At 27.7% G+C, this 21,192-nt stretch overlaps 5 protein-coding genes across 5 annotated transcripts in view; 3 read left to right on the plus strand and 2 right to left on the minus strand.

Annotated features, from left to right (window-relative positions):
- Positions 1–1,475: 1,475 nt before the first annotated feature.
- LOC113385200 (cytochrome P450 12b1, mitochondrial-like) lies at positions 1,476–5,663 on the plus strand. The gene is made up of 9 exons (XM_026623026.1): positions 1,476–1,479; positions 1,559–1,648; positions 1,775–1,908; positions 2,517–2,629; positions 2,691–2,807; positions 4,310–4,588; positions 4,748–4,904; positions 5,027–5,272; positions 5,337–5,663. Exons 1-9 carry the CDS (start codon positions 1,476–1,478, stop codon positions 5,661–5,663), a joined length of 1,467 nt encoding a protein of 488 aa, XP_026478811.1.
- Positions 5,664–9,321: 3,658 nt separating this feature from the next.
- On the plus strand, positions 9,322–11,585 carry LOC113363313 (DNA methyltransferase 1-associated protein 1-like). Its single transcript, XM_026605807.1, has 9 exons — positions 9,322–9,487; positions 9,566–9,659; positions 9,804–9,967; positions 10,048–10,166; positions 10,240–10,342; positions 10,415–10,510; positions 10,603–10,830; positions 11,035–11,331; positions 11,396–11,585. The coding sequence occupies exons 1-9, from the start codon at positions 9,377–9,379 to the stop codon at positions 11,537–11,539; spliced, it is 1,356 nt and encodes a 451-aa protein (XP_026461592.1). The 5' UTR covers positions 9,322–9,376; the 3' UTR covers positions 11,540–11,585.
- A 250-nt stretch (positions 11,586–11,835) lies between these two features.
- Positions 11,836–13,350, minus strand: LOC113377336 (cyclin-dependent kinase 2-like). Its single transcript, XM_026617622.1, has 3 exons — positions 12,868–13,350; positions 12,322–12,627; positions 11,836–12,166 (listed from the first exon to the last, which is right to left on the minus strand). Exons 1-3 carry the CDS (start codon positions 13,348–13,350, stop codon positions 12,008–12,010), a joined length of 948 nt encoding a protein of 315 aa, XP_026473407.1. The 3' UTR covers positions 11,836–12,007.
- A 622-nt stretch (positions 13,351–13,972) lies between these two features.
- LOC113363710 (nuclear envelope integral membrane protein 1-like) lies at positions 13,973–15,817 on the plus strand. Its single transcript, XM_026606192.1, is given in 8 exon segments — positions 13,973–14,160; positions 14,240–14,730; positions 14,827–14,866; positions 14,869–15,041; positions 15,108–15,232; positions 15,320–15,465; positions 15,468–15,480; positions 15,546–15,817. Coding segments are annotated over 8 exon segments (1,275 nt in total). The 5' UTR covers positions 13,973–14,069; the 3' UTR covers positions 15,742–15,817.
- A 5,074-nt stretch (positions 15,818–20,891) lies between these two features.
- The window catches only part of LOC113385207 (chaoptin-like), a 38,881-nt gene continuing 38,580 nt past the window's right edge, over positions 20,892–21,192 (minus strand). Inside the window, exon 5 of the mRNA XM_026623035.1 lies at positions 20,892–21,094. Coding sequence (XP_026478820.1) covers positions 20,892–21,094 — 203 coding nt within the window. The remainder of the gene's footprint in view (positions 21,095–21,192) is intronic.

The following is a 21,192-nucleotide window of genomic DNA, read 5'->3' on the forward strand; positions in this document are numbered from 1 at the left end:
GATCATCTTTTAATTTAATCGATTTATGTTCGAAACGTCATGAAATTGAGAACCAATTGACATCAATAATGTTTTCAATAAATATGTTATTTCTTCTTTAACAATTAGAATTCTATAATGTATTATGATCTCCTTTGGAGCACAATTTACCTAAAGAATTAACTATTAATATAAAATATTCATTTCGCAAAAAAAATTATAGACTTACAATAAAGGCAATGTACTCGTAATTATCTTTTATAAACCGCTCACTTGGTTCTATTTTCTATCCTATATTCAATATGTTTTATTATTCTCCTTTTTTATTAAATGGAACTATGTATAAATAATGCAAAATTAGAATTAATGGAAACACACAAATACAACAAAAACTTTAATAATCCAATCTTCAGGATAGTCTATTGCAGATAGGAAAAATCTGGATATGTCATCATTCTGGATTCCTGGAATCTCCTATAATGAAAATATTAGAGTTGTAATAATAAATAACAAACTGTAGTATTACTATCAATATTATTGCTTAAAGTATATTTACCAAAATAAGTATGAATTATTTTTGAATATAAAAGGCACCAATCTACAAGTAAACAATTGACTAAAATATATTTTAAAACTGCAAATGAGGTGCAATTCTATATAGAGTGTATATAAATTATTTGATATGAACATATATTATATCGACATGACATGGTAATATTTACATAAGACTATTATTAAAAGATTTCTTCTATTCAATAAAGATGAAGCTTTTTCAACTTTGAGAATAATTATAATTACCTATTCACAAATTGACCTCACAATCCATCTGTTATACATAATATATTCATGCCTTTAAATATTTTTTCTAAAAAAAATAATGATGAGCATGATTAATTATAGGTACATATATTTGTTTTGAATACAAAGATATAATTTTTTCACTTCGATCGTAAAACTCCAACGTTCTTATCTGATTTTTTTATTCAGAATATTCTAGCCTAATTCTATCACTTTCAAAATCCTCCATATGAATTATTTAATCTTGATAACAACTTTATGACAAGAATTAATTTCAACAACGTCATAAACTAAAATAATTATTATAAATTTAACAGTATTATAATAATTTTACAGAAAATAAATTCATAATATTTGAAAAATATTTGTTTATTTCATAAATATTGCAATTGTAAAGATAGCAAAAGGTGTCCATCAACTTTATCAATGATAAAAACAAGTCATATGTGGAAAATCTACATAATAATATGAATAACTTACAGAAGGCACTTTAAAATAATAACCACAGCAACGTCGGTAACATATGCGCGATACAAAAATAAAAGTTTTTGTAATATTACAAATTTAGTCGTGATATATTGGTGGTCAGTAGTAAATGCCTGAATAAAATGGGTTACAAAAGGCTTGGATTAGGTCTCATACGACGATTTATATATTCAAATGTGCATACTAAAAATTATTGCACCAATGTAACTGAAATGAGTAAGTTAATTAAAATATATTCATATATTAACGCGCAAAATAACGCAACATGTAGCTATAATTTCAATTCAATCCATAGATTCAGCTAAATCAGTACTTCCTTTTAATAAAGTACCTGGTCCTTCAACTTTACCAGTAATAGGAACTCTTCATCATTTTCTACCAGGCGGTGAGTAATATACATTAAATTATATAAATTAATCACATATCACCATCTATTGGATTTATTTTATATTTTTTAACTTATTTTAAATTATTAATAAATAATGTGATAATTGTAAGTTAATTATTTTAGGTAGTTATAACGGGTTAGACTTGGTTGATCTTGGTCTGAAACTATATGACGATTTTGGAGATATCGTAAATTTAAAAGGGATGCTTGGTAAACAAGATATGGTATTTTTATACGATTTAGATGATTTTGAGAAAGTAAGTTAGATTAAATTATGTGCCTTGGTAAAATGATAAAATATATACCAATTTGTAATTTTAAATTTGTAAGATAGCTATGTCTGCACTATAAAGTTTTAGTATGCAAAAATACAGACGACGTGAAAAATTTGATCAATACTGAAATATTTAATTCAGAGTGATTTTATTTTATTGATTTCTGATAACTTAAGGCTGCGTATAATTTAGATCACGTGGAGAAATTCATGGACATTTTTAATAAAATAAACATGTTCATACATTAGAAAATGGTATGAAAAATTAAAGTAATATTATATGCAGTTTTTTTTGCTAAAGTATAACCGTATAAAGCAATATGTTAATATTCCAATATGTTTATGACGCACTTGCTGACCGATAAACAATATTTATAGTGCAAAACAGAATATTTGCATTTCTACTTCATTATCTACTTCACTTATAATCTTATCAGCTTTTCTTGTTATTGCATTGCATTAATAATTATATATTTTTACCAATTTAAATATACATCCATAAAAAACAGTTGTGATTTTTTTTACTAATCATATAAATGGTTTATGATATGCTATCAATTTCATCACGCTAAAAATAGTTAATGATTATAGATTTATAGAACAGAAGGAGCTTGGCCAGAAAGATCAACTGTGGCAACTAGGGAATATTACCTAAAAGTTAGAAGACCTGAGGTTTTTAAATCAGTTTATGGCCTCATTCATTCGTAAGATTATTATTGAAAAATATAATTAAATGCAGGCATAAATATTTTTCGTTATTTTAAGGCAAGGAAAAGAATGGCAAGACATACGGACAGCCGTAAATCAAATAATGATGCAAATGAAAACTGCAAGGCAGTATGTAGGATGGGTCGATGAAATAGCACTCGATTTTATCAAAAGGTAAATGATTAAAATAGTATTCAATTAAATGATAATTTTATACACACACCATAAACGTAGTATTTTTACTCATACATAAAAATGTATAAATCGTTTGTGAATTTTGGTAAAGTTCCAATTCCATTCATTTAGAAGTCAAACATGAATACTTTACATAAGAGTATTGAAATATTACATTTCCTATGCATATTATAACCTAAACTTTGTTAAATTTTTTGGTTCTGCAGTATATAAAAATTCTCAAAGTTCTTATTAGACCTTTTTAATTAATATACTAAATTGGCACTCTTACGTACTCTCATATAATTTTTATATCAATATTCGATTGGAGTGATTAAACTTATTTAATATATCTTTTTTAATATCCCGTAGAGTAAGTTATATCATAATCGTCTAAAAATCGAAAATAAGAATTTTTGCATATCTTTACGTTTCAGAGGTTTCTGAACAATTTGGCATACCTTAGGAAAAATGGATGAATGTATGCGTGTGTCTGTGCGTATGTATGGATACAATTTTTTGTCCACGTTTTCGGGAGCATGGATTAACCGATTTGAAATATTTAGAAAGCAATCGATTCCTATTAATAGAAAGACGCGCTGATTAGTTTTTGGCAAAAGTGGGTTCAGCTGTTTTGGAGATATAAAGCAAAGACTGCAGAAAATGGAAAATGAGATTTCGAAAAAACAGAGCATCCGATTTGAATGATTAAATAAACATTCAATTCGTAATGATGAAAAGACGTGGTGATTAATTTTTGGCAAAAGCAGGCCCAGCTGTTCCAGAGATAAGAAGCAGAAAATGTAGAAAATGACGGTTTTTGAGAGAACATAGCTTCCGATTCAAATGATTCAAAAATTATTTTGCTAGTGAAGAAACGACCAGTTTAGGAAGGCATTTTTTTTAAATTTTGAATATCAAAAATTATTCGGATTTTAATTTGAATTCTAGCTAAAATTCTAAAACTCTCTTATCTACTTCAAATAAATAATTTTACTTTGCAATTCAGTTTATATAAATCTTAGAAATATGAGATAATTTCCTTCATTCTACCTTCGCTTGATCCGGTTTTTGTATATTTACCTTTTATGTAAATATATTTAAACGTCGTCGTCCGATTTATAAGCTGTTATATTTTGTCTAGAAAATACGAATCATAAAAGTTACAGTATTTATAATAATCTATTCGAAAGTATTTAGTATCCCTCGAATATTTCATTATGGTACGTGAAGTTCCAACAATTTGCCTCAAGGCACGATGCCATGCACCACTAGTTGTTTTTTTATTCTTTAGGATACAATTCTATTATGTAAATTGATCTAGTTTACAAGTACTATTAGCATAATTCTAGATGTTGTATGTCTTTTTTATATTTGTTTACAAAACTAGAAGTTGCAACAGTTAGCCCTCAACCCATTATATCACACACCATTAGTTATGTACTATATTGAAATATCATATTTGAACAAAATAATTAGCTTGTTTTTATTTAACAATATAGATTAGAAACTCTATTGGATTCCGAACGTAAAGTACCCAAGGATTTCCTTTACGAAATGGACAGATGGTCTATGGAGTCAATAGCCCGAATTGCCATCGACACGCGCCTGGGTTGCCTCGATCTGCACCAACCAGAGAACGCAGATGGTTTCAGGCTGATCAAGTCATTATCGCGCTACTTCGATCTAGCATATCAAGTCGAAATTTTGCCATCTATGTGGAAATATGTTAGCACGCCCAAATTCAATGAAATAATGGATATATTTGACTGTTTTACAGAGTAAGATTATTAGTCAATATTATTGCTTGCAACATCCTTGAATAATATGCAATGAATCTTATAGAAGTAGAGGTTCTTGTATTTACAATGACGCAATTTTTAATATTAATGATCTCACATATAGAAATTATTAAATTTTTAATACTTATTACATTTCAGAATATCCATAAAACACATTCAAAAAGCTATTAAAAGATTAGAAGAAAATCCGACCATAGACGAAAGCAATTTGAGCGTTTTAGAAAAACTACTGAAAATCGATCCACAAATTGCTATAATTATGGCACTCGATATGTTTTTCGCCGGTGTAGACACGGTATATAAAAATAAATCCATTATCCTATATAAAGATATTAAGTTTCTTTTAAGTAATCAATTTATTATGTCTTTCCATTGATTTCAATTTCAAGTGTGTGATCTTTTGTTTTAATTTTGTAGACATCTTCGACATCATTAAGCACGCTATATTTTTTGTCCAAAAATCCTGATAAGCAAGATCGATTGAGAGAAGAAATTAATTCCAAATTTCCAAGAGGCAGCACTCTTACAGCAGAGGGTCTAAATTCTTTATCTTACCTTAAAGCATGTATCAAAGAAACTCAAAGGCTGAAACCCATTGCTGTAGGAATTCTACGTAACACTGGCGCTGATCTTGTACTCGGTGGATATTCAGTACCAAAAGGGGTAAATAATTGATAAAAATAAAAGTTTAATAGAAAATTAAAATTTGTATATCTATTTCCCTTAGACCCAGGTATTAATGTGCCATCATCTAGCTGCCAGAGTAAAAAAACAGTTTCCAGATGAACACAAATACATGCCAGAGAGATGGCTTCGAGCTGGTTCTGAAGGGTTTCCATCAGCACAATGTGCTCATAAATTCAGCTACATGCCATTCGGATTTGGCCCTCGTATGTGTGTTGGAAGAAGATTTGCAGAATTGGAAATGGAAGTCCTTCTCACAAGAATAATAACTAATTATCGTCTTCATTGGACAGGGCCTGATATGCAATATAAAAGTACCCTTATTACGGGTCCCATTGGACCGTTTGGATTGCATTTGAATCCAATATAGTAAACATTGACAATTTGGATTGCATATATTTTCACTGTCAAAATAAAACATTATTCATAATAATAATGAAATAAATATATTCATAATAATATATGAAATTAGTACTTAAAATGATGTAATAATTCTATAGAAATATTTTATGCAACCGCGTTAATAATTATTGACGTAAAATAGTTAATTTACATTATTATTTATTATTTTATATTATAATTTCCCAATTGCAAGGCAGAAACTAGTGGTGTATGGCATCATGCCTTAATTGATGGAACTTCCCGTACCTTAATGAAATATTTGAGGAATATAAAATGTTTTCAAATAGATTATTATAAATGATGTAACTTTCATTATTCTTATTTCACAAAAAGTAAGTATACAAAACTAAATGAATCGGATTTAAAATGAATAACATTGTCTAACATTTATAAGAATTATATGAATTGCAAAGTTAAAATTACTGATTTGAAGAATATAAGTGAGTTTTAAAATTTTATCTCTAATTAAAACTATAATCCGAATTATTTTTCTGTATTCAAAAAAAGAAAATTATTTAAAAAAAATTGAAAATAATAAAACTTCTTTCTTCAAAAGCAATCGTTTCGTCAACACAAGTAGAAAGTTTTTTAAATCATTTAAATCGGATGCTTCGTTCTCTCAAAAACTGTCATTTTTTATAAATTTAGCTCCGTATCTTCATAACTTTTTGAATCTGTCTTTGCCCAAAACTAATCACACTTTTCCCCATTATTACGAATGGAATGTTTTTTGAATCATTCCAATCGGATGTCCGGTTCTCGCAAAAATCGAGTTTACACTTTCTGCACTCTTTGCTTCGTATCTCGGAACGGCTGGACCGACCTTTCCCAAAAACTAATAGTCCCCATTAGTAGGAATCGATTGCCTTTTCAATCATTCAAATCGATTGAACGATACTCACGAAAACGTCGATGAAAATTGTATCCACACATACACACACATCCATTTTTTCTGAGGTATGCCAAAATGTTCAGAAACCTTTAAAACGTGAAGATATGCAAAAATTTTCATTTTAGATTTTTGGCCCATTTTTATAACTTACCCTACGGGAAGTTAATAAATAACTAGGTTATTCAGTAAATGAATAAATAATACTAAATAGACAAATAGGTGAATGAATAAATAAATAAAGAAATAAGTTTCATTATCCATGTAAATAAGTATATAAATAAATTTGAATAATAAAGATAAGTAAGTGTGAATGAATATATACTTCATTGAATAAATAATCAAATATATTGATAAGTAAATAGTTAAATACTTAAGTAAAACAGAATCCATGAATAAATAAATAATTAGACAATTTAATAAACTAATGAAATATATAAATACTTATTTAAAATAAATTAAAACATATATAAAAAAAAGAAAAATTGTACCTTTATGTCTCAAAATGTACTCGTTCTATAAATAAACCTTTCCAGAGGTGTTTATTTCTGAACCCTCAGCAAATATCGTCTTTTATCCTGATTTTTCGTTGGCCGGGGGCAATCTGAATTAAAAAAAAAATAGAACTAATGTACTAAAATCTACAATAGACATGTAATTTATTTAATTTTATACAAAATTAATGGACAAATAAATAAATAGACAAATAAATAAACTAGCTGTAAGTGGAATTCTGTCTTAAGGCAATTAGGGCATCGTGCCTTAAGGCAAATTGCTGGAACTTCCCGTACCAAAAATTATTATTATTTTTTTAAAACGATTAACATTTTTGAAAAAAAAAATTACTTTGAAAAAATAAGATTTTTGAGAAACTATAAATTGGACAAAAAATTAGTTTTTTTTTCGAAAAAAAAAATTTTTTTAAAAAAAATTTTTTTTTTAAATTTTTTTTTTTTTTTGAAAAAAATTTTTTTTTTCTTTATTTTGACATATTGTGGAAGATCTGAACTTTTTTTTCAAAGCAATCGTACTGCTTTAACTACATAGGGACAAAATATAAAGCGCGTAAGCGCCGCGTCGCTGTCTAACGCATAAGCATTGGTACGGAACCGATAGGAATGTTAACAAAATGTATACTTATTGTTAAAAATCTCTATAAAATATCTGATAATTTGATGTGCATATGTCTAATGATCATTTTTGACCGCCAAATGGCTCATTTTTTACTTTTTCCTCTATATCTCCGAAACCGCTAGACCTACCTTCATGAAAGTTGTATCTATTCTTCATCTTGTCAATACAAATAAAATGTTTTTTGAATTATTAAAATCGGACGCTCCGTTCTCTTAAAAACTGAGTTACCGTTTTCGAAACTTTTTGCCCCGTATCTTCGGAACGGCTTGACCTGCCTTTGCCAAAAACTAATCAGCACGTCTCCTTATCAATACGGATCGAATGTTTTTTGAATTATTCAAATCGGTTGATCCGTGTTCCCGAAATCGTCGACGAAAATTTGTATCCGCACATACATACACACACATACATACATACACACACACATACACACACACACACACACACATACATCCATTTTTTCTAAGGTATGCCAAAATGTTCAGAAACCTCTGAAACGTAAAGATATATAAAAATTTTCATTTTCGATTTTTTTGCGATTACTATAACTTGCCCTACGGGAAGTTAATAGACAAATAAATAAATGAATGAATAAATAGACAAATAGATAAATAAATGAATAAATAAATAAATGCTGAGTAAATTAACCCTTTCTACTCGGATGCCCCCGCCCCTGCGGCAAAATACATGTGTATTCCGGAATTCCCAAATAGAAAGGATTAAGGGTTAGATAAATAAAAAAAACAAATTATTGAAAAAACAAAGAAATAAAATAAAAAACAGAAGATTAAATAAATAAAATATATATGACTTTAGAAATAAACAAAAAAGAGAAGTAAGTATAAATAGAAATATAGCTGATTAAATAAATAATCCAATATATATTTAAACACGTAAGTAAATGATGGAACGAATAAAAATATCGAATAAAAAAAAATTCAAACTTTTTTAGGGAAGACTTTCATCCAAACAGTTTTTATAGATCTAATAATAAAATGATCGAGTTTAATAAAAATATCCAATAAAAATAATGTTTTACCCCTTATACGTTAAATATATAAATTGCTTGTGGATTCGAACTCAAAACATCACTCCCTGTATGGGGGTACCCTTTGAGTGAAATGTGTTTAAAAAATACATGAATGAAACGTTCATGGTTTAGACTTGATATCATTTTCAAATTGAGTAAAATGTGTTTTAAAAAACCGTGAATAAACCATCCATCCAATTCGTTTATTTTTTTTGACTTGACATTTTAAATTTGAATAAAATGAGTTTAAAAAATCCATGGTTTTGACTTGATGTCGTCTTGAAATTGAGTAAAATGTATTTCAGAAAAACCGTGATTAATGCCTATGGTTTTGACTTGATACCATTTTGAAAGTGTTAAATAAACATAATTAATTAGTCCATGGTTTTAACTTTGCGTTTCAAGCCAAAGTACATAGTAAATGCCATAGATAAAAGAAGAGTAAATTCAAATAAAACGATTTTCTAGGCCCATCTAGCGGGAAGAGTAGTATACCACACAAAGTCACTCCACACCAAACTTTCTCTATGGCCGCTGTCAGATCAGATGGCAGCCTTCAAAAGAGATTTGACAAACAACAACTAATAATATTGTGATTTAATATTATTATTATTTATCACTTGTCAAAATGGCAGATGTGCGAGATATCCTGGAATTGGAACGAATTTCTACTCCGGAAATAACTATTGACAGTATTATAAATAATGATAAAAAAATAAAAAAGTATCCACAACCTAAGGTTAGCATGAATACAAAATAATAAACAGAACAACATTTAACAATGAATAAATTCTGCATTTTTCATGTTTATTAATAGGCTGTAAAGCGGCCAGAGGGAATGCATAGAGAAGTATTTGCATTACTATATAATGATAATAAAGATGCGCCGCCTCTTCTACCAACAGAAACAGGTACATTTATAATTCTGTTATTAAATTACATATATATTTACTTTTCAAACTTTCAAAAACAAAAAATGGACTCTTATTCTTTATGAAATAAATATAAAACTTTTCGTTTGTAGTTTATGAATATAATATTTCTGTTATTTGAAGGATGTGGTTACAAACAAACTAAGGCCCGTTTGGGTATGCGCAAAACACGGCCATGGAGATGGATACCTTTTACTAATCCGGCAAGAACAGATGGAGCAGTGTTTCATCATTGGAGGAGGGTGACTGATGAACCTAAAGAATACCCTTTTGCAAAATTTAACAAGGTTGAACATACAAATCACTCATAATAGTCATTTACTTTGTTCTTCAACAAATTTGTTTCAATTCTATTGTTTAATTCCAGCAATTGAATATTCCTACCTATACTGATGAAGAGTTTCAGACACACTTAAAAGGAATTTCCAATTGGGAAAAGCCACAAACTGATCATTTATTTGATTTAGCAAAACGCTTTGATTTGAGGTTTCTATTACAATATCCAAAATCGAACATATAATTTCAGTTGCTAATTTATATGCAATTTTATTTTATCTAGGTTTGTGATTATGGCAGATAGATGGGACAAAGAAGCCCACGGCTCAAAAACTGTTGAAGATCTAAAAGAACGGTACTATGAAGTCTGTGGAATCCTAACTAAGGTAGCTTTTCTTTATTGATTATTGGCCTCTATGATAAAACTGTTATATAACAAAAATTATTGTATGTTTCAGCTTAAAGGTGAGAAAAAAGTTTACGTATATGATGCTGATCATGAGCGCAAAAGGAAAGAACAGTTGAGACGTTTATTTGACCGGACTGAAGAACAGGTAAATTTAAATAAATTTCTGTTGCAAGTAGTCTCTTAAAAATTCATGTTTGAATTAAAAAGAATCTAATAATTTATATTAATAATTTTTAGATAAAAGAAGAAGAAACATTAATGAATGAAATGAAGAAAATTGAAGTTCGTAAAAAAGAGAGGGATCGTAAAACACAAGATCTACAAAAACTAATTTCACAGGCTGATCAGCAATCCGAGAATGCAGTTAATAACAATGCAAGTTCATCTAGTAACAGAAAACAAGATAGAAAAATAACTAAGAAACGCGTGCAGCCTCCTTCACGACCTAGTCGGACGGATCCAACCGTAAATAAATCTTTATGCCATCACTATAAATATACTCAGTGTATAGATTTGACATTCAAATATTTTAATATCATTTTTAAGATAAAATTAATATTTCAGAAACTGTAGCATGTTTCATGTTCAAATTAATTTTTTTTGTATATGATTTAAAAATACTACTTTCTTTAGTGATCACAATACTGTATCCCATTGTATAATTCTAAGGTGCTGGAATCGGCTGGAATTAAGTTTCCTGATCTGCGTGGCAGTGGTGTATCCCTACGTTCGCACCGAATGAAATTACCTGCAAGTGTAGGACAAAAAAAAAGCAAAGCAATTGAAGGTCTCCTACAAGAATATAATGTAGAAAATGCACCAATGCCTACAGAGGAAATATGCACCCATTTTAATGAACTACGTTCAGACATGGTGCTATTGTGTGAATTGAGGTCTGCATTTGCAAATTGCGAGTTTGAACTACAAGCACTTAGGCACCAATATGAAGTTTTGTGTCCTGGAATGGTATGTTATTCTATTCTAAAATTATACTTTATATATAGTACAATGTTTTAACTTTTCATTTCAGACACTTTCAATACCTGATATTTTAGTGCCCAATGAAGCTGAGAACAAAAATCAACTAAACAATGCAGCAATTAAGACAAGTAATTTACAACCAGTAAGTTCAGCAGAAACAGTTGAAACACAAAATATAACTACAGCTCATTAAATTCTTCTAGAAATTGAAAAATTATGTTCTGTAAACTTTTTAATAAAACGCAAAATAAAAAACTTTTTTTAGTTCAAGATGGTATCAATAGTTTCTTTAGTACTTATTACAATGTATATTATGATCACTTTGATTATTCGGCAATCAAATATTATACCGTATCACAAACCATTTTTACAGACAATTCAATAATCTTTTACTTTTAACTGAAACACACTAAAATATTACTTTTTGAGTTAATTTTAGAGTCAGAGCTAGAATTAATTATTAAAATTTATTATATTTACAAGTGCCCTTAAAACACTTAATTATAATACAAAAATCAATAAATTAAACAAATTGCACAATTAAAGAAAAAAAGTACTTTAAATCTACAAAAATAAATTAAAAGTCGAATTAATATAGTGTGTTAAACTTACTTCAATCTCTTGTAAGTACAAATTGTTGAAGCACAAAGTATTTATTAGCTCACCAGTTACTCTTTTCATTAGAATACTCATTTTCATCAACTGAACATTTGGGAGGTTCAGGTAGAATTGGTATTTCCAACTTAACATCATTAAAATATTTGTGTGCTAAAGCTGCTCTTGCAGAAATTCTTTTTATTGGATCATATTTCAACATGAGCTGTAAAAACACAAAACAAATACCAGTTTAGTCAATTGAAAATTATATTCTAATAGTAAATTTAAAATTATATTCTAACATTAATACTTAGTGATTGACGACCAAAACAAAAATTTAATATACATTATAAAGTAGAACTTTTCATTACATCTTACCGATAATAAATTTTCTGCGCCTGGATGTTTTTCCTTTATAATAGCATTAGTAGGCTGTGGATTCCATTTTGGAAACATAGCTTTATAATCAGGCAAATCTTTGATACCAGGCCAGTCTTTTTCCTCTGGAGTACCTAACAATCGAAATATTCGAAAGAGTTGATCAATTTCACTATCACCTGGGAAATATGGCTTTCTGATCATCATTTCTGCAAATATGCATCCTAGAGACCATACATCAATTGAAGTAGTATAGAATTTTGTTCCTAAAAGTATTTCTGGTGCACGATACCATAATGTTATCACCTAAAAAAATAATTTTCTGCTGAATTATGTATGTGTAATGAGTAAAATAATTAAACAAAAAATTAAATTGTAAAACTATTATACATAGAAATAATTACAATAAAATTCATAAACTGTTAACATTTCAATTTGAAATAATATTGATCACAATTTTGTTTATTCAGATAATTTTCCTTAACACATATATTACTATTGTGTGGTTTTAAAAAAATATACTGAAATAATTATGCAAATATGTACCTCATGCGTATATGACCGAATAGGCATTCCGAAAGCTCTACACAGGCCAAAATCAGCCAATTTGATATGTCCAGAACTATTAATTAATATGTTTTGTGGTTTAAGATCACGATGCAATACTCTTCTTGAATGACAAAACGCCAAACCTTGCAATAACTGAAACATATAACTTTTAACTAATCCAGGTGGAAACGGTGTTGAAGATGAATCTATAAGTCTTTTTAAATCCATATCCAAAAATTCAAAAACTAAATACAGTCTTTTGGAAACAGGAATCACATCGAATAATTCTACAACACAGTCATGTTTGAGTTCTTTTAAAATAGATATTTCCCTCATAGCAGTAGAGGGAACTCCTTCAGTCTCATTTTCTAAACGGATTTTTTTCAAGGCGACTAGTTTTCCTGTTTCATTATCGGTTGCCTTATATACTACGCCATACGTTCCTTCACCGATTTTTTCTATATTTGAAAAACCATCCATTTTAATACATTATCGTAATAAATAATAATTTGCAGTGTATTAAGAGACTGCAATGAACTGATCTTGTCAAACATTTCGCGCCATTTTCGTAATGCAGGGTTGTCAACGTGTGATGGTATAAACGCGCTAATTCAAATACATTATAATGCACTAAACAAAATTATCTGAAAGTAATTTAAGTCAATTGCTAGACTAGCAATTGACTTAATGAGCAATAATCATGTATATTATTCCTCACAAACCTGTTGCAGCCACAAATAATTATTGAATCTATTTGCATTTTGAAGCACGATTTAATACATTTTTATATTGAAAAACACTATAGTAATTTATATGGTTTGCTAAATGTAAAGCCTTTAATAATATGAAATAAAGCAAGACAAAATTGCATCAAGGTACCGGCCATATACCGGCATCAACAAAAAAAATATATATGTACTTGATTTATGGTATAGATGTGATTTTATCACACTTTCTTTCAATTAATGAACATTTACATTTGCTTATCACTTTCATTCATTAGTTAACAGATGTATAATTAAAAATGCGAAAATTAATTAAAATAATAGCGACATGTCATTGTGCGCCACTTACAATATGAACTAAAATCCTAAAGATGGCAGGATGATAAAATGTCATTTGTTTACGATGTTTGACGGTTAATTTAAGATAGCTTAGATAGATATAATTTATATTTGATAAAAAATAAATAAGTAGCAATGAAGTCTGTTATAATTTTTATAATAAATTTAGTTCTTTTAGTTAGTTTTGAAACAGTCCACTGCCAGTCAACTGATATTATAAATGATGGTAAGAAAGCAACTCAACCTAAAACATTTTATATTTTTGTACTAGAATTATCTAAAATATCAATTTTACTCCATTTTAGTAACATATATAGATTTAGGAACCGAAACACTAATAAAAAGTGAAAAGAGGGGGCTTCATGTGTTCTGCTATAGCGGCCGTTCAAAACGCATTTTTTATATATGGCAAACAGTTTCTTTGAATGTTAAAATTACTAAAGATGATTTTGAATTATATGAGGGTAACACTCCTCTGGAAGTATACAAGCAATATGAAGAAAGGCGTTCCTCATGGTCTTTTAATTTATTCACAAACAAAAAGAAAACCTTCAATTTAAACCCTTTTAACCAAAGCTGTATTGGAGTCGATACATCCCAAAATTACTCAGTTGAATTGAACTTTCTACGAATTGATTTTTGGAAGTTGGTGTATTTATTAGTGGGTTTGATACTGTATATTGGTGCACCCAAACTGAGTAATAACAAATTCTTTTATTATTCATCGGGGGTTTTAATTGGAATATGTGCGGCATTTTTATTTCTAATATACTTCATGAGCAAAATGATACCTAAGGTATGGAATATAGAATTACTATAAATTATTATTAGAAGTGTAAATAAACTGAATTATTGCTGCAACAATAATATTTATAAAATGATTTTGTTCTAGAAACCAGCAATGTATGGATTTGCACTTGGGGGTTGGGCTTTGTTTTATATTTTATGCAAATTCTTTGGGATAATTTGCAAGTTGTGCTGTTAAGTTACAAAACATATGTGGCTTGGTATATTGTTGTATCGGGAGTTATTAGTTTTTTTATTTGCTATAGAATGGATCCTCTTCAAAATGAGAAAAATCGAAAAATTGTGAAATGGTCTTTACAGGTAAATTACTGCCCTAGATTTAGTTGTTCTATTTTCAGTTTTGTAATTTCTTTCAATTTATTTTAGTTTGTTGGACTGATTTTTATTGCCTTCCACACCGATTATCAAGAAGCCGCAATAGCTATGTGTTGTGTAATAATCGCAGGCAAATATTTTTCAGAAACTATTGTAAAAAGAACAAAGATGTATTGGTAATTGAATATAAGTTGTATTACAATTGCATAACAGAATAAAGCAAATAAAACAAATAAAAAGTATCTATAAAAATAATTATTTAGGAGAAAGAAGTTCCCACCAAAGATAACCTTATTAACTTCTGAAGAATATTATTCACAAGGTGTAAAAGAAACATGCAAGGCTTTGCAAGAACTTCGAGAACATTGCAATAGCCCTGAATGTAAACAATGGAACACTATATTAAAACTAAAGATGCCAAAAGGTAATATATTTTTATTTTTATCTATATTGTGGTTCAGATTACTGGTAACAATATCTATTTTATAGATTTGCAAAATTTGTTCAAGGAGAATCACATCTCACTGATCAAGAAATTCTCGAATATGATAGTGATGAAATAAATTCTTATGAAATGAATTTCAGAAACCATTTACGTAACAAATATCGAAACAATGGTCGCATTAGTTTAACAGACGATGAAGAAGATGATAGTGATAGAATTTCAGAAGACGGTGAATTATAATGCTTATTTTTATTAATTGGGATTTGTTTGATTATTTGAATCAATATATTTTTTAAATACAGATTTTTTAAAATATCACAGGAATTTGTAAAATAGATTAATTTTTATTATAAATGTTTGTTCAACTAAACGAATAAGATTTAAAAAATGAAATATAATCTATATTTAGATAGAATTTTGTCTTAATTTTTTGTGATATAATTTTCATAATAGTTTGTAGAGCATCATTATTAATAAAATAGCATCGTTTATTAATGAAATGTTTAAATAAATTTGATTTTAATGTCATAACATTGCTGATTTTATTCTTACTTGAATTTAACTATTTTTTAATTAGTCTTGCACCAGAAAGTTCACTATTTTAAATTATTCCTAAAATTAAAATAAATAATTATCATTTATAAATTAATAATATTTATTACCTTTAAAAATGTGCATATACAATGCAATCAATATTTGCTATTTTTTCTATTAATGCATTCTAAAAGTCAAGTTATATTTCATTGATATTTTACTAATAAATAAATCTATATACCATATGTCGCTATTAAAGAAACAAGAATAAGAAAGCACAGATTTTGTTTTCAATAAATTTTAAAATTCAGTTTTAAAAGTTTCAATGGGATTGAATTCATAAAATATAGACTTGTATTTAAATAACGACTGAGAATATAGTTTACGTTTCAAGTTGGCTGTTAATATTAGGTAATATAATTACAATATATAACGTGATACAAATTCTGTATGAAATATTTTGTACTGATATTTAATTGAATGTGTTACAACATACAAACAAAATGGTCTCAAAATAAACAATTCCAGTACATATATTATTAATAGAAACTTTTTGTGAATATTACCTCGAACAATGTTTTATTTGGTTTATTCTTCATGGTATTGCAAATGCTTTCACATTCATCAAAGAGCCATTCAAAATGGTCCACGTTAATTGGCACTGTGCAATTTTATTTATTTTGTAAAAGAAACAACATGAAGTATAGGATTAGAAATAATTTTTGTTTAACAAAGACACAAATTTCTCAGTGTCCAAGTGCAATATCAGCTTTGTAGGAAAAGAAAATAATTTTTATACTAGTATGTTATTAATCTTGTAATTTAATAGTTACACTTTATATATGATTTATAAATTTCATATAATGGATGAAACAACTCAAATCAAACTCTCTAATACTTTTGCTACTTACTAATACAATTTTTACAATTTGTCTTACCTATTTATGTACAATATGTGCTTTTTAATAAATTCTATTTGTGTTAATATTGCTGATCAAACTTTTCATATAAGCTTGTTCAGTCAGCTTAACTGTATTATAAAATTTATACAAATAAAATGAGATAAGTTTTGCAATTATGACATTTCATATAACTTTTATAAACAATAAGTAAGATATATGTTTATAGATTTTTATGATGTTCATAATATTTGCAAAGTCGCGCTCTTACATAATGGACATTAATTGGGACAAGGAACCTATAATAATAATAATTCATATAAAACGTGTCACATATGACATATTTTTTCTTTATTCTATTTGTTTCTGAGTTTGGAGAAGGATAATTCGATATATTAGTATACATATGTATACATACAAATATTTAAAATACTTACATCAGATGTATAACATTTTATACTCACAATTTAATAAGTGTGTGAATTTTCAATTTTCTTATAAAAAATATTCTATAAGCCTTCAAATTTGAAACATTCCATTTATATTAAAATGTGCTTTATTATACAGATAGTTTTAAATCATTTCTGATTATATTATTATGGATTTCAATAACAAGGAAGATAAAAGCAATAGAATACAAAACGTTCCAAATGCTTCCTGCACAAATTTGTCTATTTTATCTAAACTTAACTATTGAATTATATTGAGTATCTTTCATACAAAATATTTTTATTAAAAAAAAACTAGAATCAAATGTATGATAGGTTAAGTTTGCTATTTTTAAAGATAATCTTAAATTTTCAATGGTTACATATAAGTATATATTGAATTTATTTACAGTAGTGCAATAGTTCTTCAAACGCTTCCTTATAAATATAAATATGATATGTTAAATATTAGTTAAATCAATATTATCTACGTTTATAATGATAAGGGTTAAATTTTTATCAGTATTTTTGCTTTTTGAGAATTAAATTTCTAGTACATTGATTATTACTGAAAATAATCCATAAAATCAAATAAACTAAAATTTATATATATATATATATATATATATATATATATATATAAATACTTCGGGGTGGGTCAATTTTTTGACCATCGGAGCACCCGTCGATTTTGATTGCATAGGTCATTTCATGAAACTTTACTGAAGTAACCATAACTCGAAAGCGAATTTCGAGTAATTTCAATACTGTACATTCTTCATATATTTAATTATTATCTGATAAGAATTTGTTGAAATTTTGCATGGTTGCAAGTTTCAAATTGCAAGGTACCCCAATGGCCAAATAATTTGACCCACTCTCTAATATATAAAAATTAATTCTCTCTCTGATTAAATTTGAAATTTTACAATACCGTATGATCTTTGTTATATAAATTAAAATTCATTTTTACATACTAAATATAAATTTATATTAAATTTAAATTTATTTGACTATAATATATTATTTTACACATCGCACCTATTTTTTATAAATATCTTAACACATATAAAATTGACTTAAAATATTGCACCAATTGATTAGCAATATTATTTGCCTAAATTGGAAAAAGGGAAGACTACTAGAAAATACGAAATAATTTTATTAGCGTATAATCTATTTCATTTAAATAAATAAGGCAGTATATGATATGAAAGTAAATACTGATTTTTTTATAAATACTGATATGAGTAAATCATTTGATATGCGCATAGTATCAAACCTAAATTAATTAATTGAATATAAAGTCCATTAACTAATTTGTACCAAAAATACATATTTTATAATATTGAATGAAGTTTTGGTAAAGAATTTTAAATAAAATTTGTCTTAAGAAGTAGTGTTTAATAATTTCTTGTAGATTAAATTTCGTTAATCAATAATAAGAAAACGGAAATTGGCATATTTTCTATAACTCAAGTACCCTGGTTCCGTTTCACTTGTTATTATTTAAATTATAGGATTCTATATTTTATAAGTTTTTCTTAAACTTACACTTCTCAATTAGTTTAAAAAGTAAAAATGTCAGTTAGATTATGTATTATAAATATATTAGGATATTTTTTCAAATTTTCAAAATGATTGCTAGGTAATCTAATTTTATATTACATATAAATACAATGTACTTTTATAAAATTGATATGCTGATTATTTAATATTTAAATCAAATAAATTATCAAGAATATTGTAGACCTTCAGCAAATGAACATTTTGCCAATATAAATCAAATTAGAGGGTAAGAATTAATTCGACAATTTTAATCAATTTAAGCGAATTGAATGCAATGTTATTCAGAAAAAAAAATTGAAAAAATATTTTTTCAAGAGCAAATACCGTAACTAATAAAAGGTCAAGTTTAAAATCAAACATAAAGTTCGGCCAATCAGTAATTAATATAAAAAGCCTAAAAAACAAAAATTTATATGTGGTCTTCAAAATTCTTAAATAAGTTATATCACAATAGTTAAAAATTGACATATATATTATCAACTAAATTCTAAATCACTACACAAAATTATTCAATAACCAAAATCTGCTATTTTTCATTTTCATGATTAGTTATCATTTAAATTTATAATTAATAGTTAATTTGTCAATCTTTCTGAATATCCCTTTTCATAATCATTTCTAATTACCACTAAGATGATAAGCTTTCGTGTAATTATTAGAGAGGAATCTTCAAAAATACATAATTTTAGAAAATCCAAGAATTTGTTTGTGATAATTTGAGCGGAACATGTGTTTAAAACGATTTTTAAAAAATAAAAGCTATATATATATATATATATATAAGACAATATTAATATAATATTGACTTATATAATTATTGTGACTATGGCACCTAAATACTGTAAAATTAGGATATGGTAGTTTCGGTGAATAATTGCTAAAATTTAGGATTTACATTGACAAATAGATCTTACGCATCTTAGAACCCAATTTTATTTCAAACTCTGCAAATAAATATTTCATTCCATATTTATGACATTATATATTATGAAGTATGTAGTAGTTAAAATTGTTGCTGAAATAAATGAATAAATTTTGGAAGGCGTAACAACAAGCATAAAAAATAGATAGATTCTTATTATTATAGATGCCGCTATCGTATGAGTCTTTGATAAGTTACAAAAAATTTTTGTTTGAATGGCGGCAGTTTGAAAAAAAAAATTTTTTTCATGTTTTTTTTTAACAATTCCGAATTTTTTAAAAAACTAAATGAAAAGTTTAGTTTGGGAAAGGTCCATGCGATAAAGCGATGTTAGAGAAGATTCTCTCAAATTTGAAGTAAATCGGTTCATTAGAACTCGAGATATCCTTACCGCCAGCTCGAAAAAGTAGTTCCGAGAAAAACGCGTTGAAAGTTTTGAGACAAGTCGGACCCGAACGAGGCCACGAATTTTGAAAAATCCTTTTATGACAAATTTTTGAATAACTAAACTTTGAAAATATGAAAAAAAAAATCGATTTTTTTAAAATTCTACAGTAGAATACCACACCTTGAATACTTCTCAACTAAAACTATTCTCAATTAAAATTGAAATAGCTTTTATAAAATAATGTAAGTTTGCAGATTCCAGTTCGTAGTCATATTAAAAATAATATTAATATTGAGAAAGCTAATTAGAAAAGTTATATAACAAATTTGTAGGTAAGACCAATATATAATATATAAGTAGATTCTTTAAAAACATATTACCTATATTCTGGTATTTCCTGCAATGACCGAAATATTCGAACACATTTGATAGATCCATTCAAACGATAAAATATCTGTTTTCTTCTTCACACATTTTCCTATGACATAATCCTCTTCTCTAATTAAATCACAAAATTAATTATCACAGTCTACAAATAACGTAATGTATCAAAGAAAACACGACAATGTACAACAACAATATCCACTGGTCTCCTCCCAAAATCCCTCGACTGGTCAGAGGACTAGCATGGCAGAGTAGATCGTCTGGTCTCAGGGCAGCAGAGCTTTGATACCGCCTGCCCTGTGCTGCTGCGAGCACGTGGTGTCCCTGGCCAGCGCCTGCATCCTCCTGGCCTCGCTGGAGGACACCGTCCTGGTCTGGACGGTCTCCCTAAGCCAACGGCGCAACCAGTGGCCGAGCCAGACTAAGGCGCAGTCGCATTGGAGCGGGTTGTCGGACATCAGCAGTCCGCCTGGGTAATACACTCGTAAGGTAAAGTTAACATTTTAAGTCGGTCGAGCAGTTTTTATAGCAAAGTAGAATTTATAGCAATTAATGAATGAGTAAAAA

Source organism: Ctenocephalides felis, unplaced genomic scaffold (assembly GCF_003426905.1).
Source record: "Ctenocephalides felis isolate EL2017-DRISC unplaced genomic scaffold, ASM342690v1 CF-g0.4_SCAFFOLD_00845, whole genome shotgun sequence".
Taxonomy (NCBI): domain Eukaryota; kingdom Metazoa; phylum Arthropoda; class Insecta; order Siphonaptera; family Pulicidae; genus Ctenocephalides; species Ctenocephalides felis.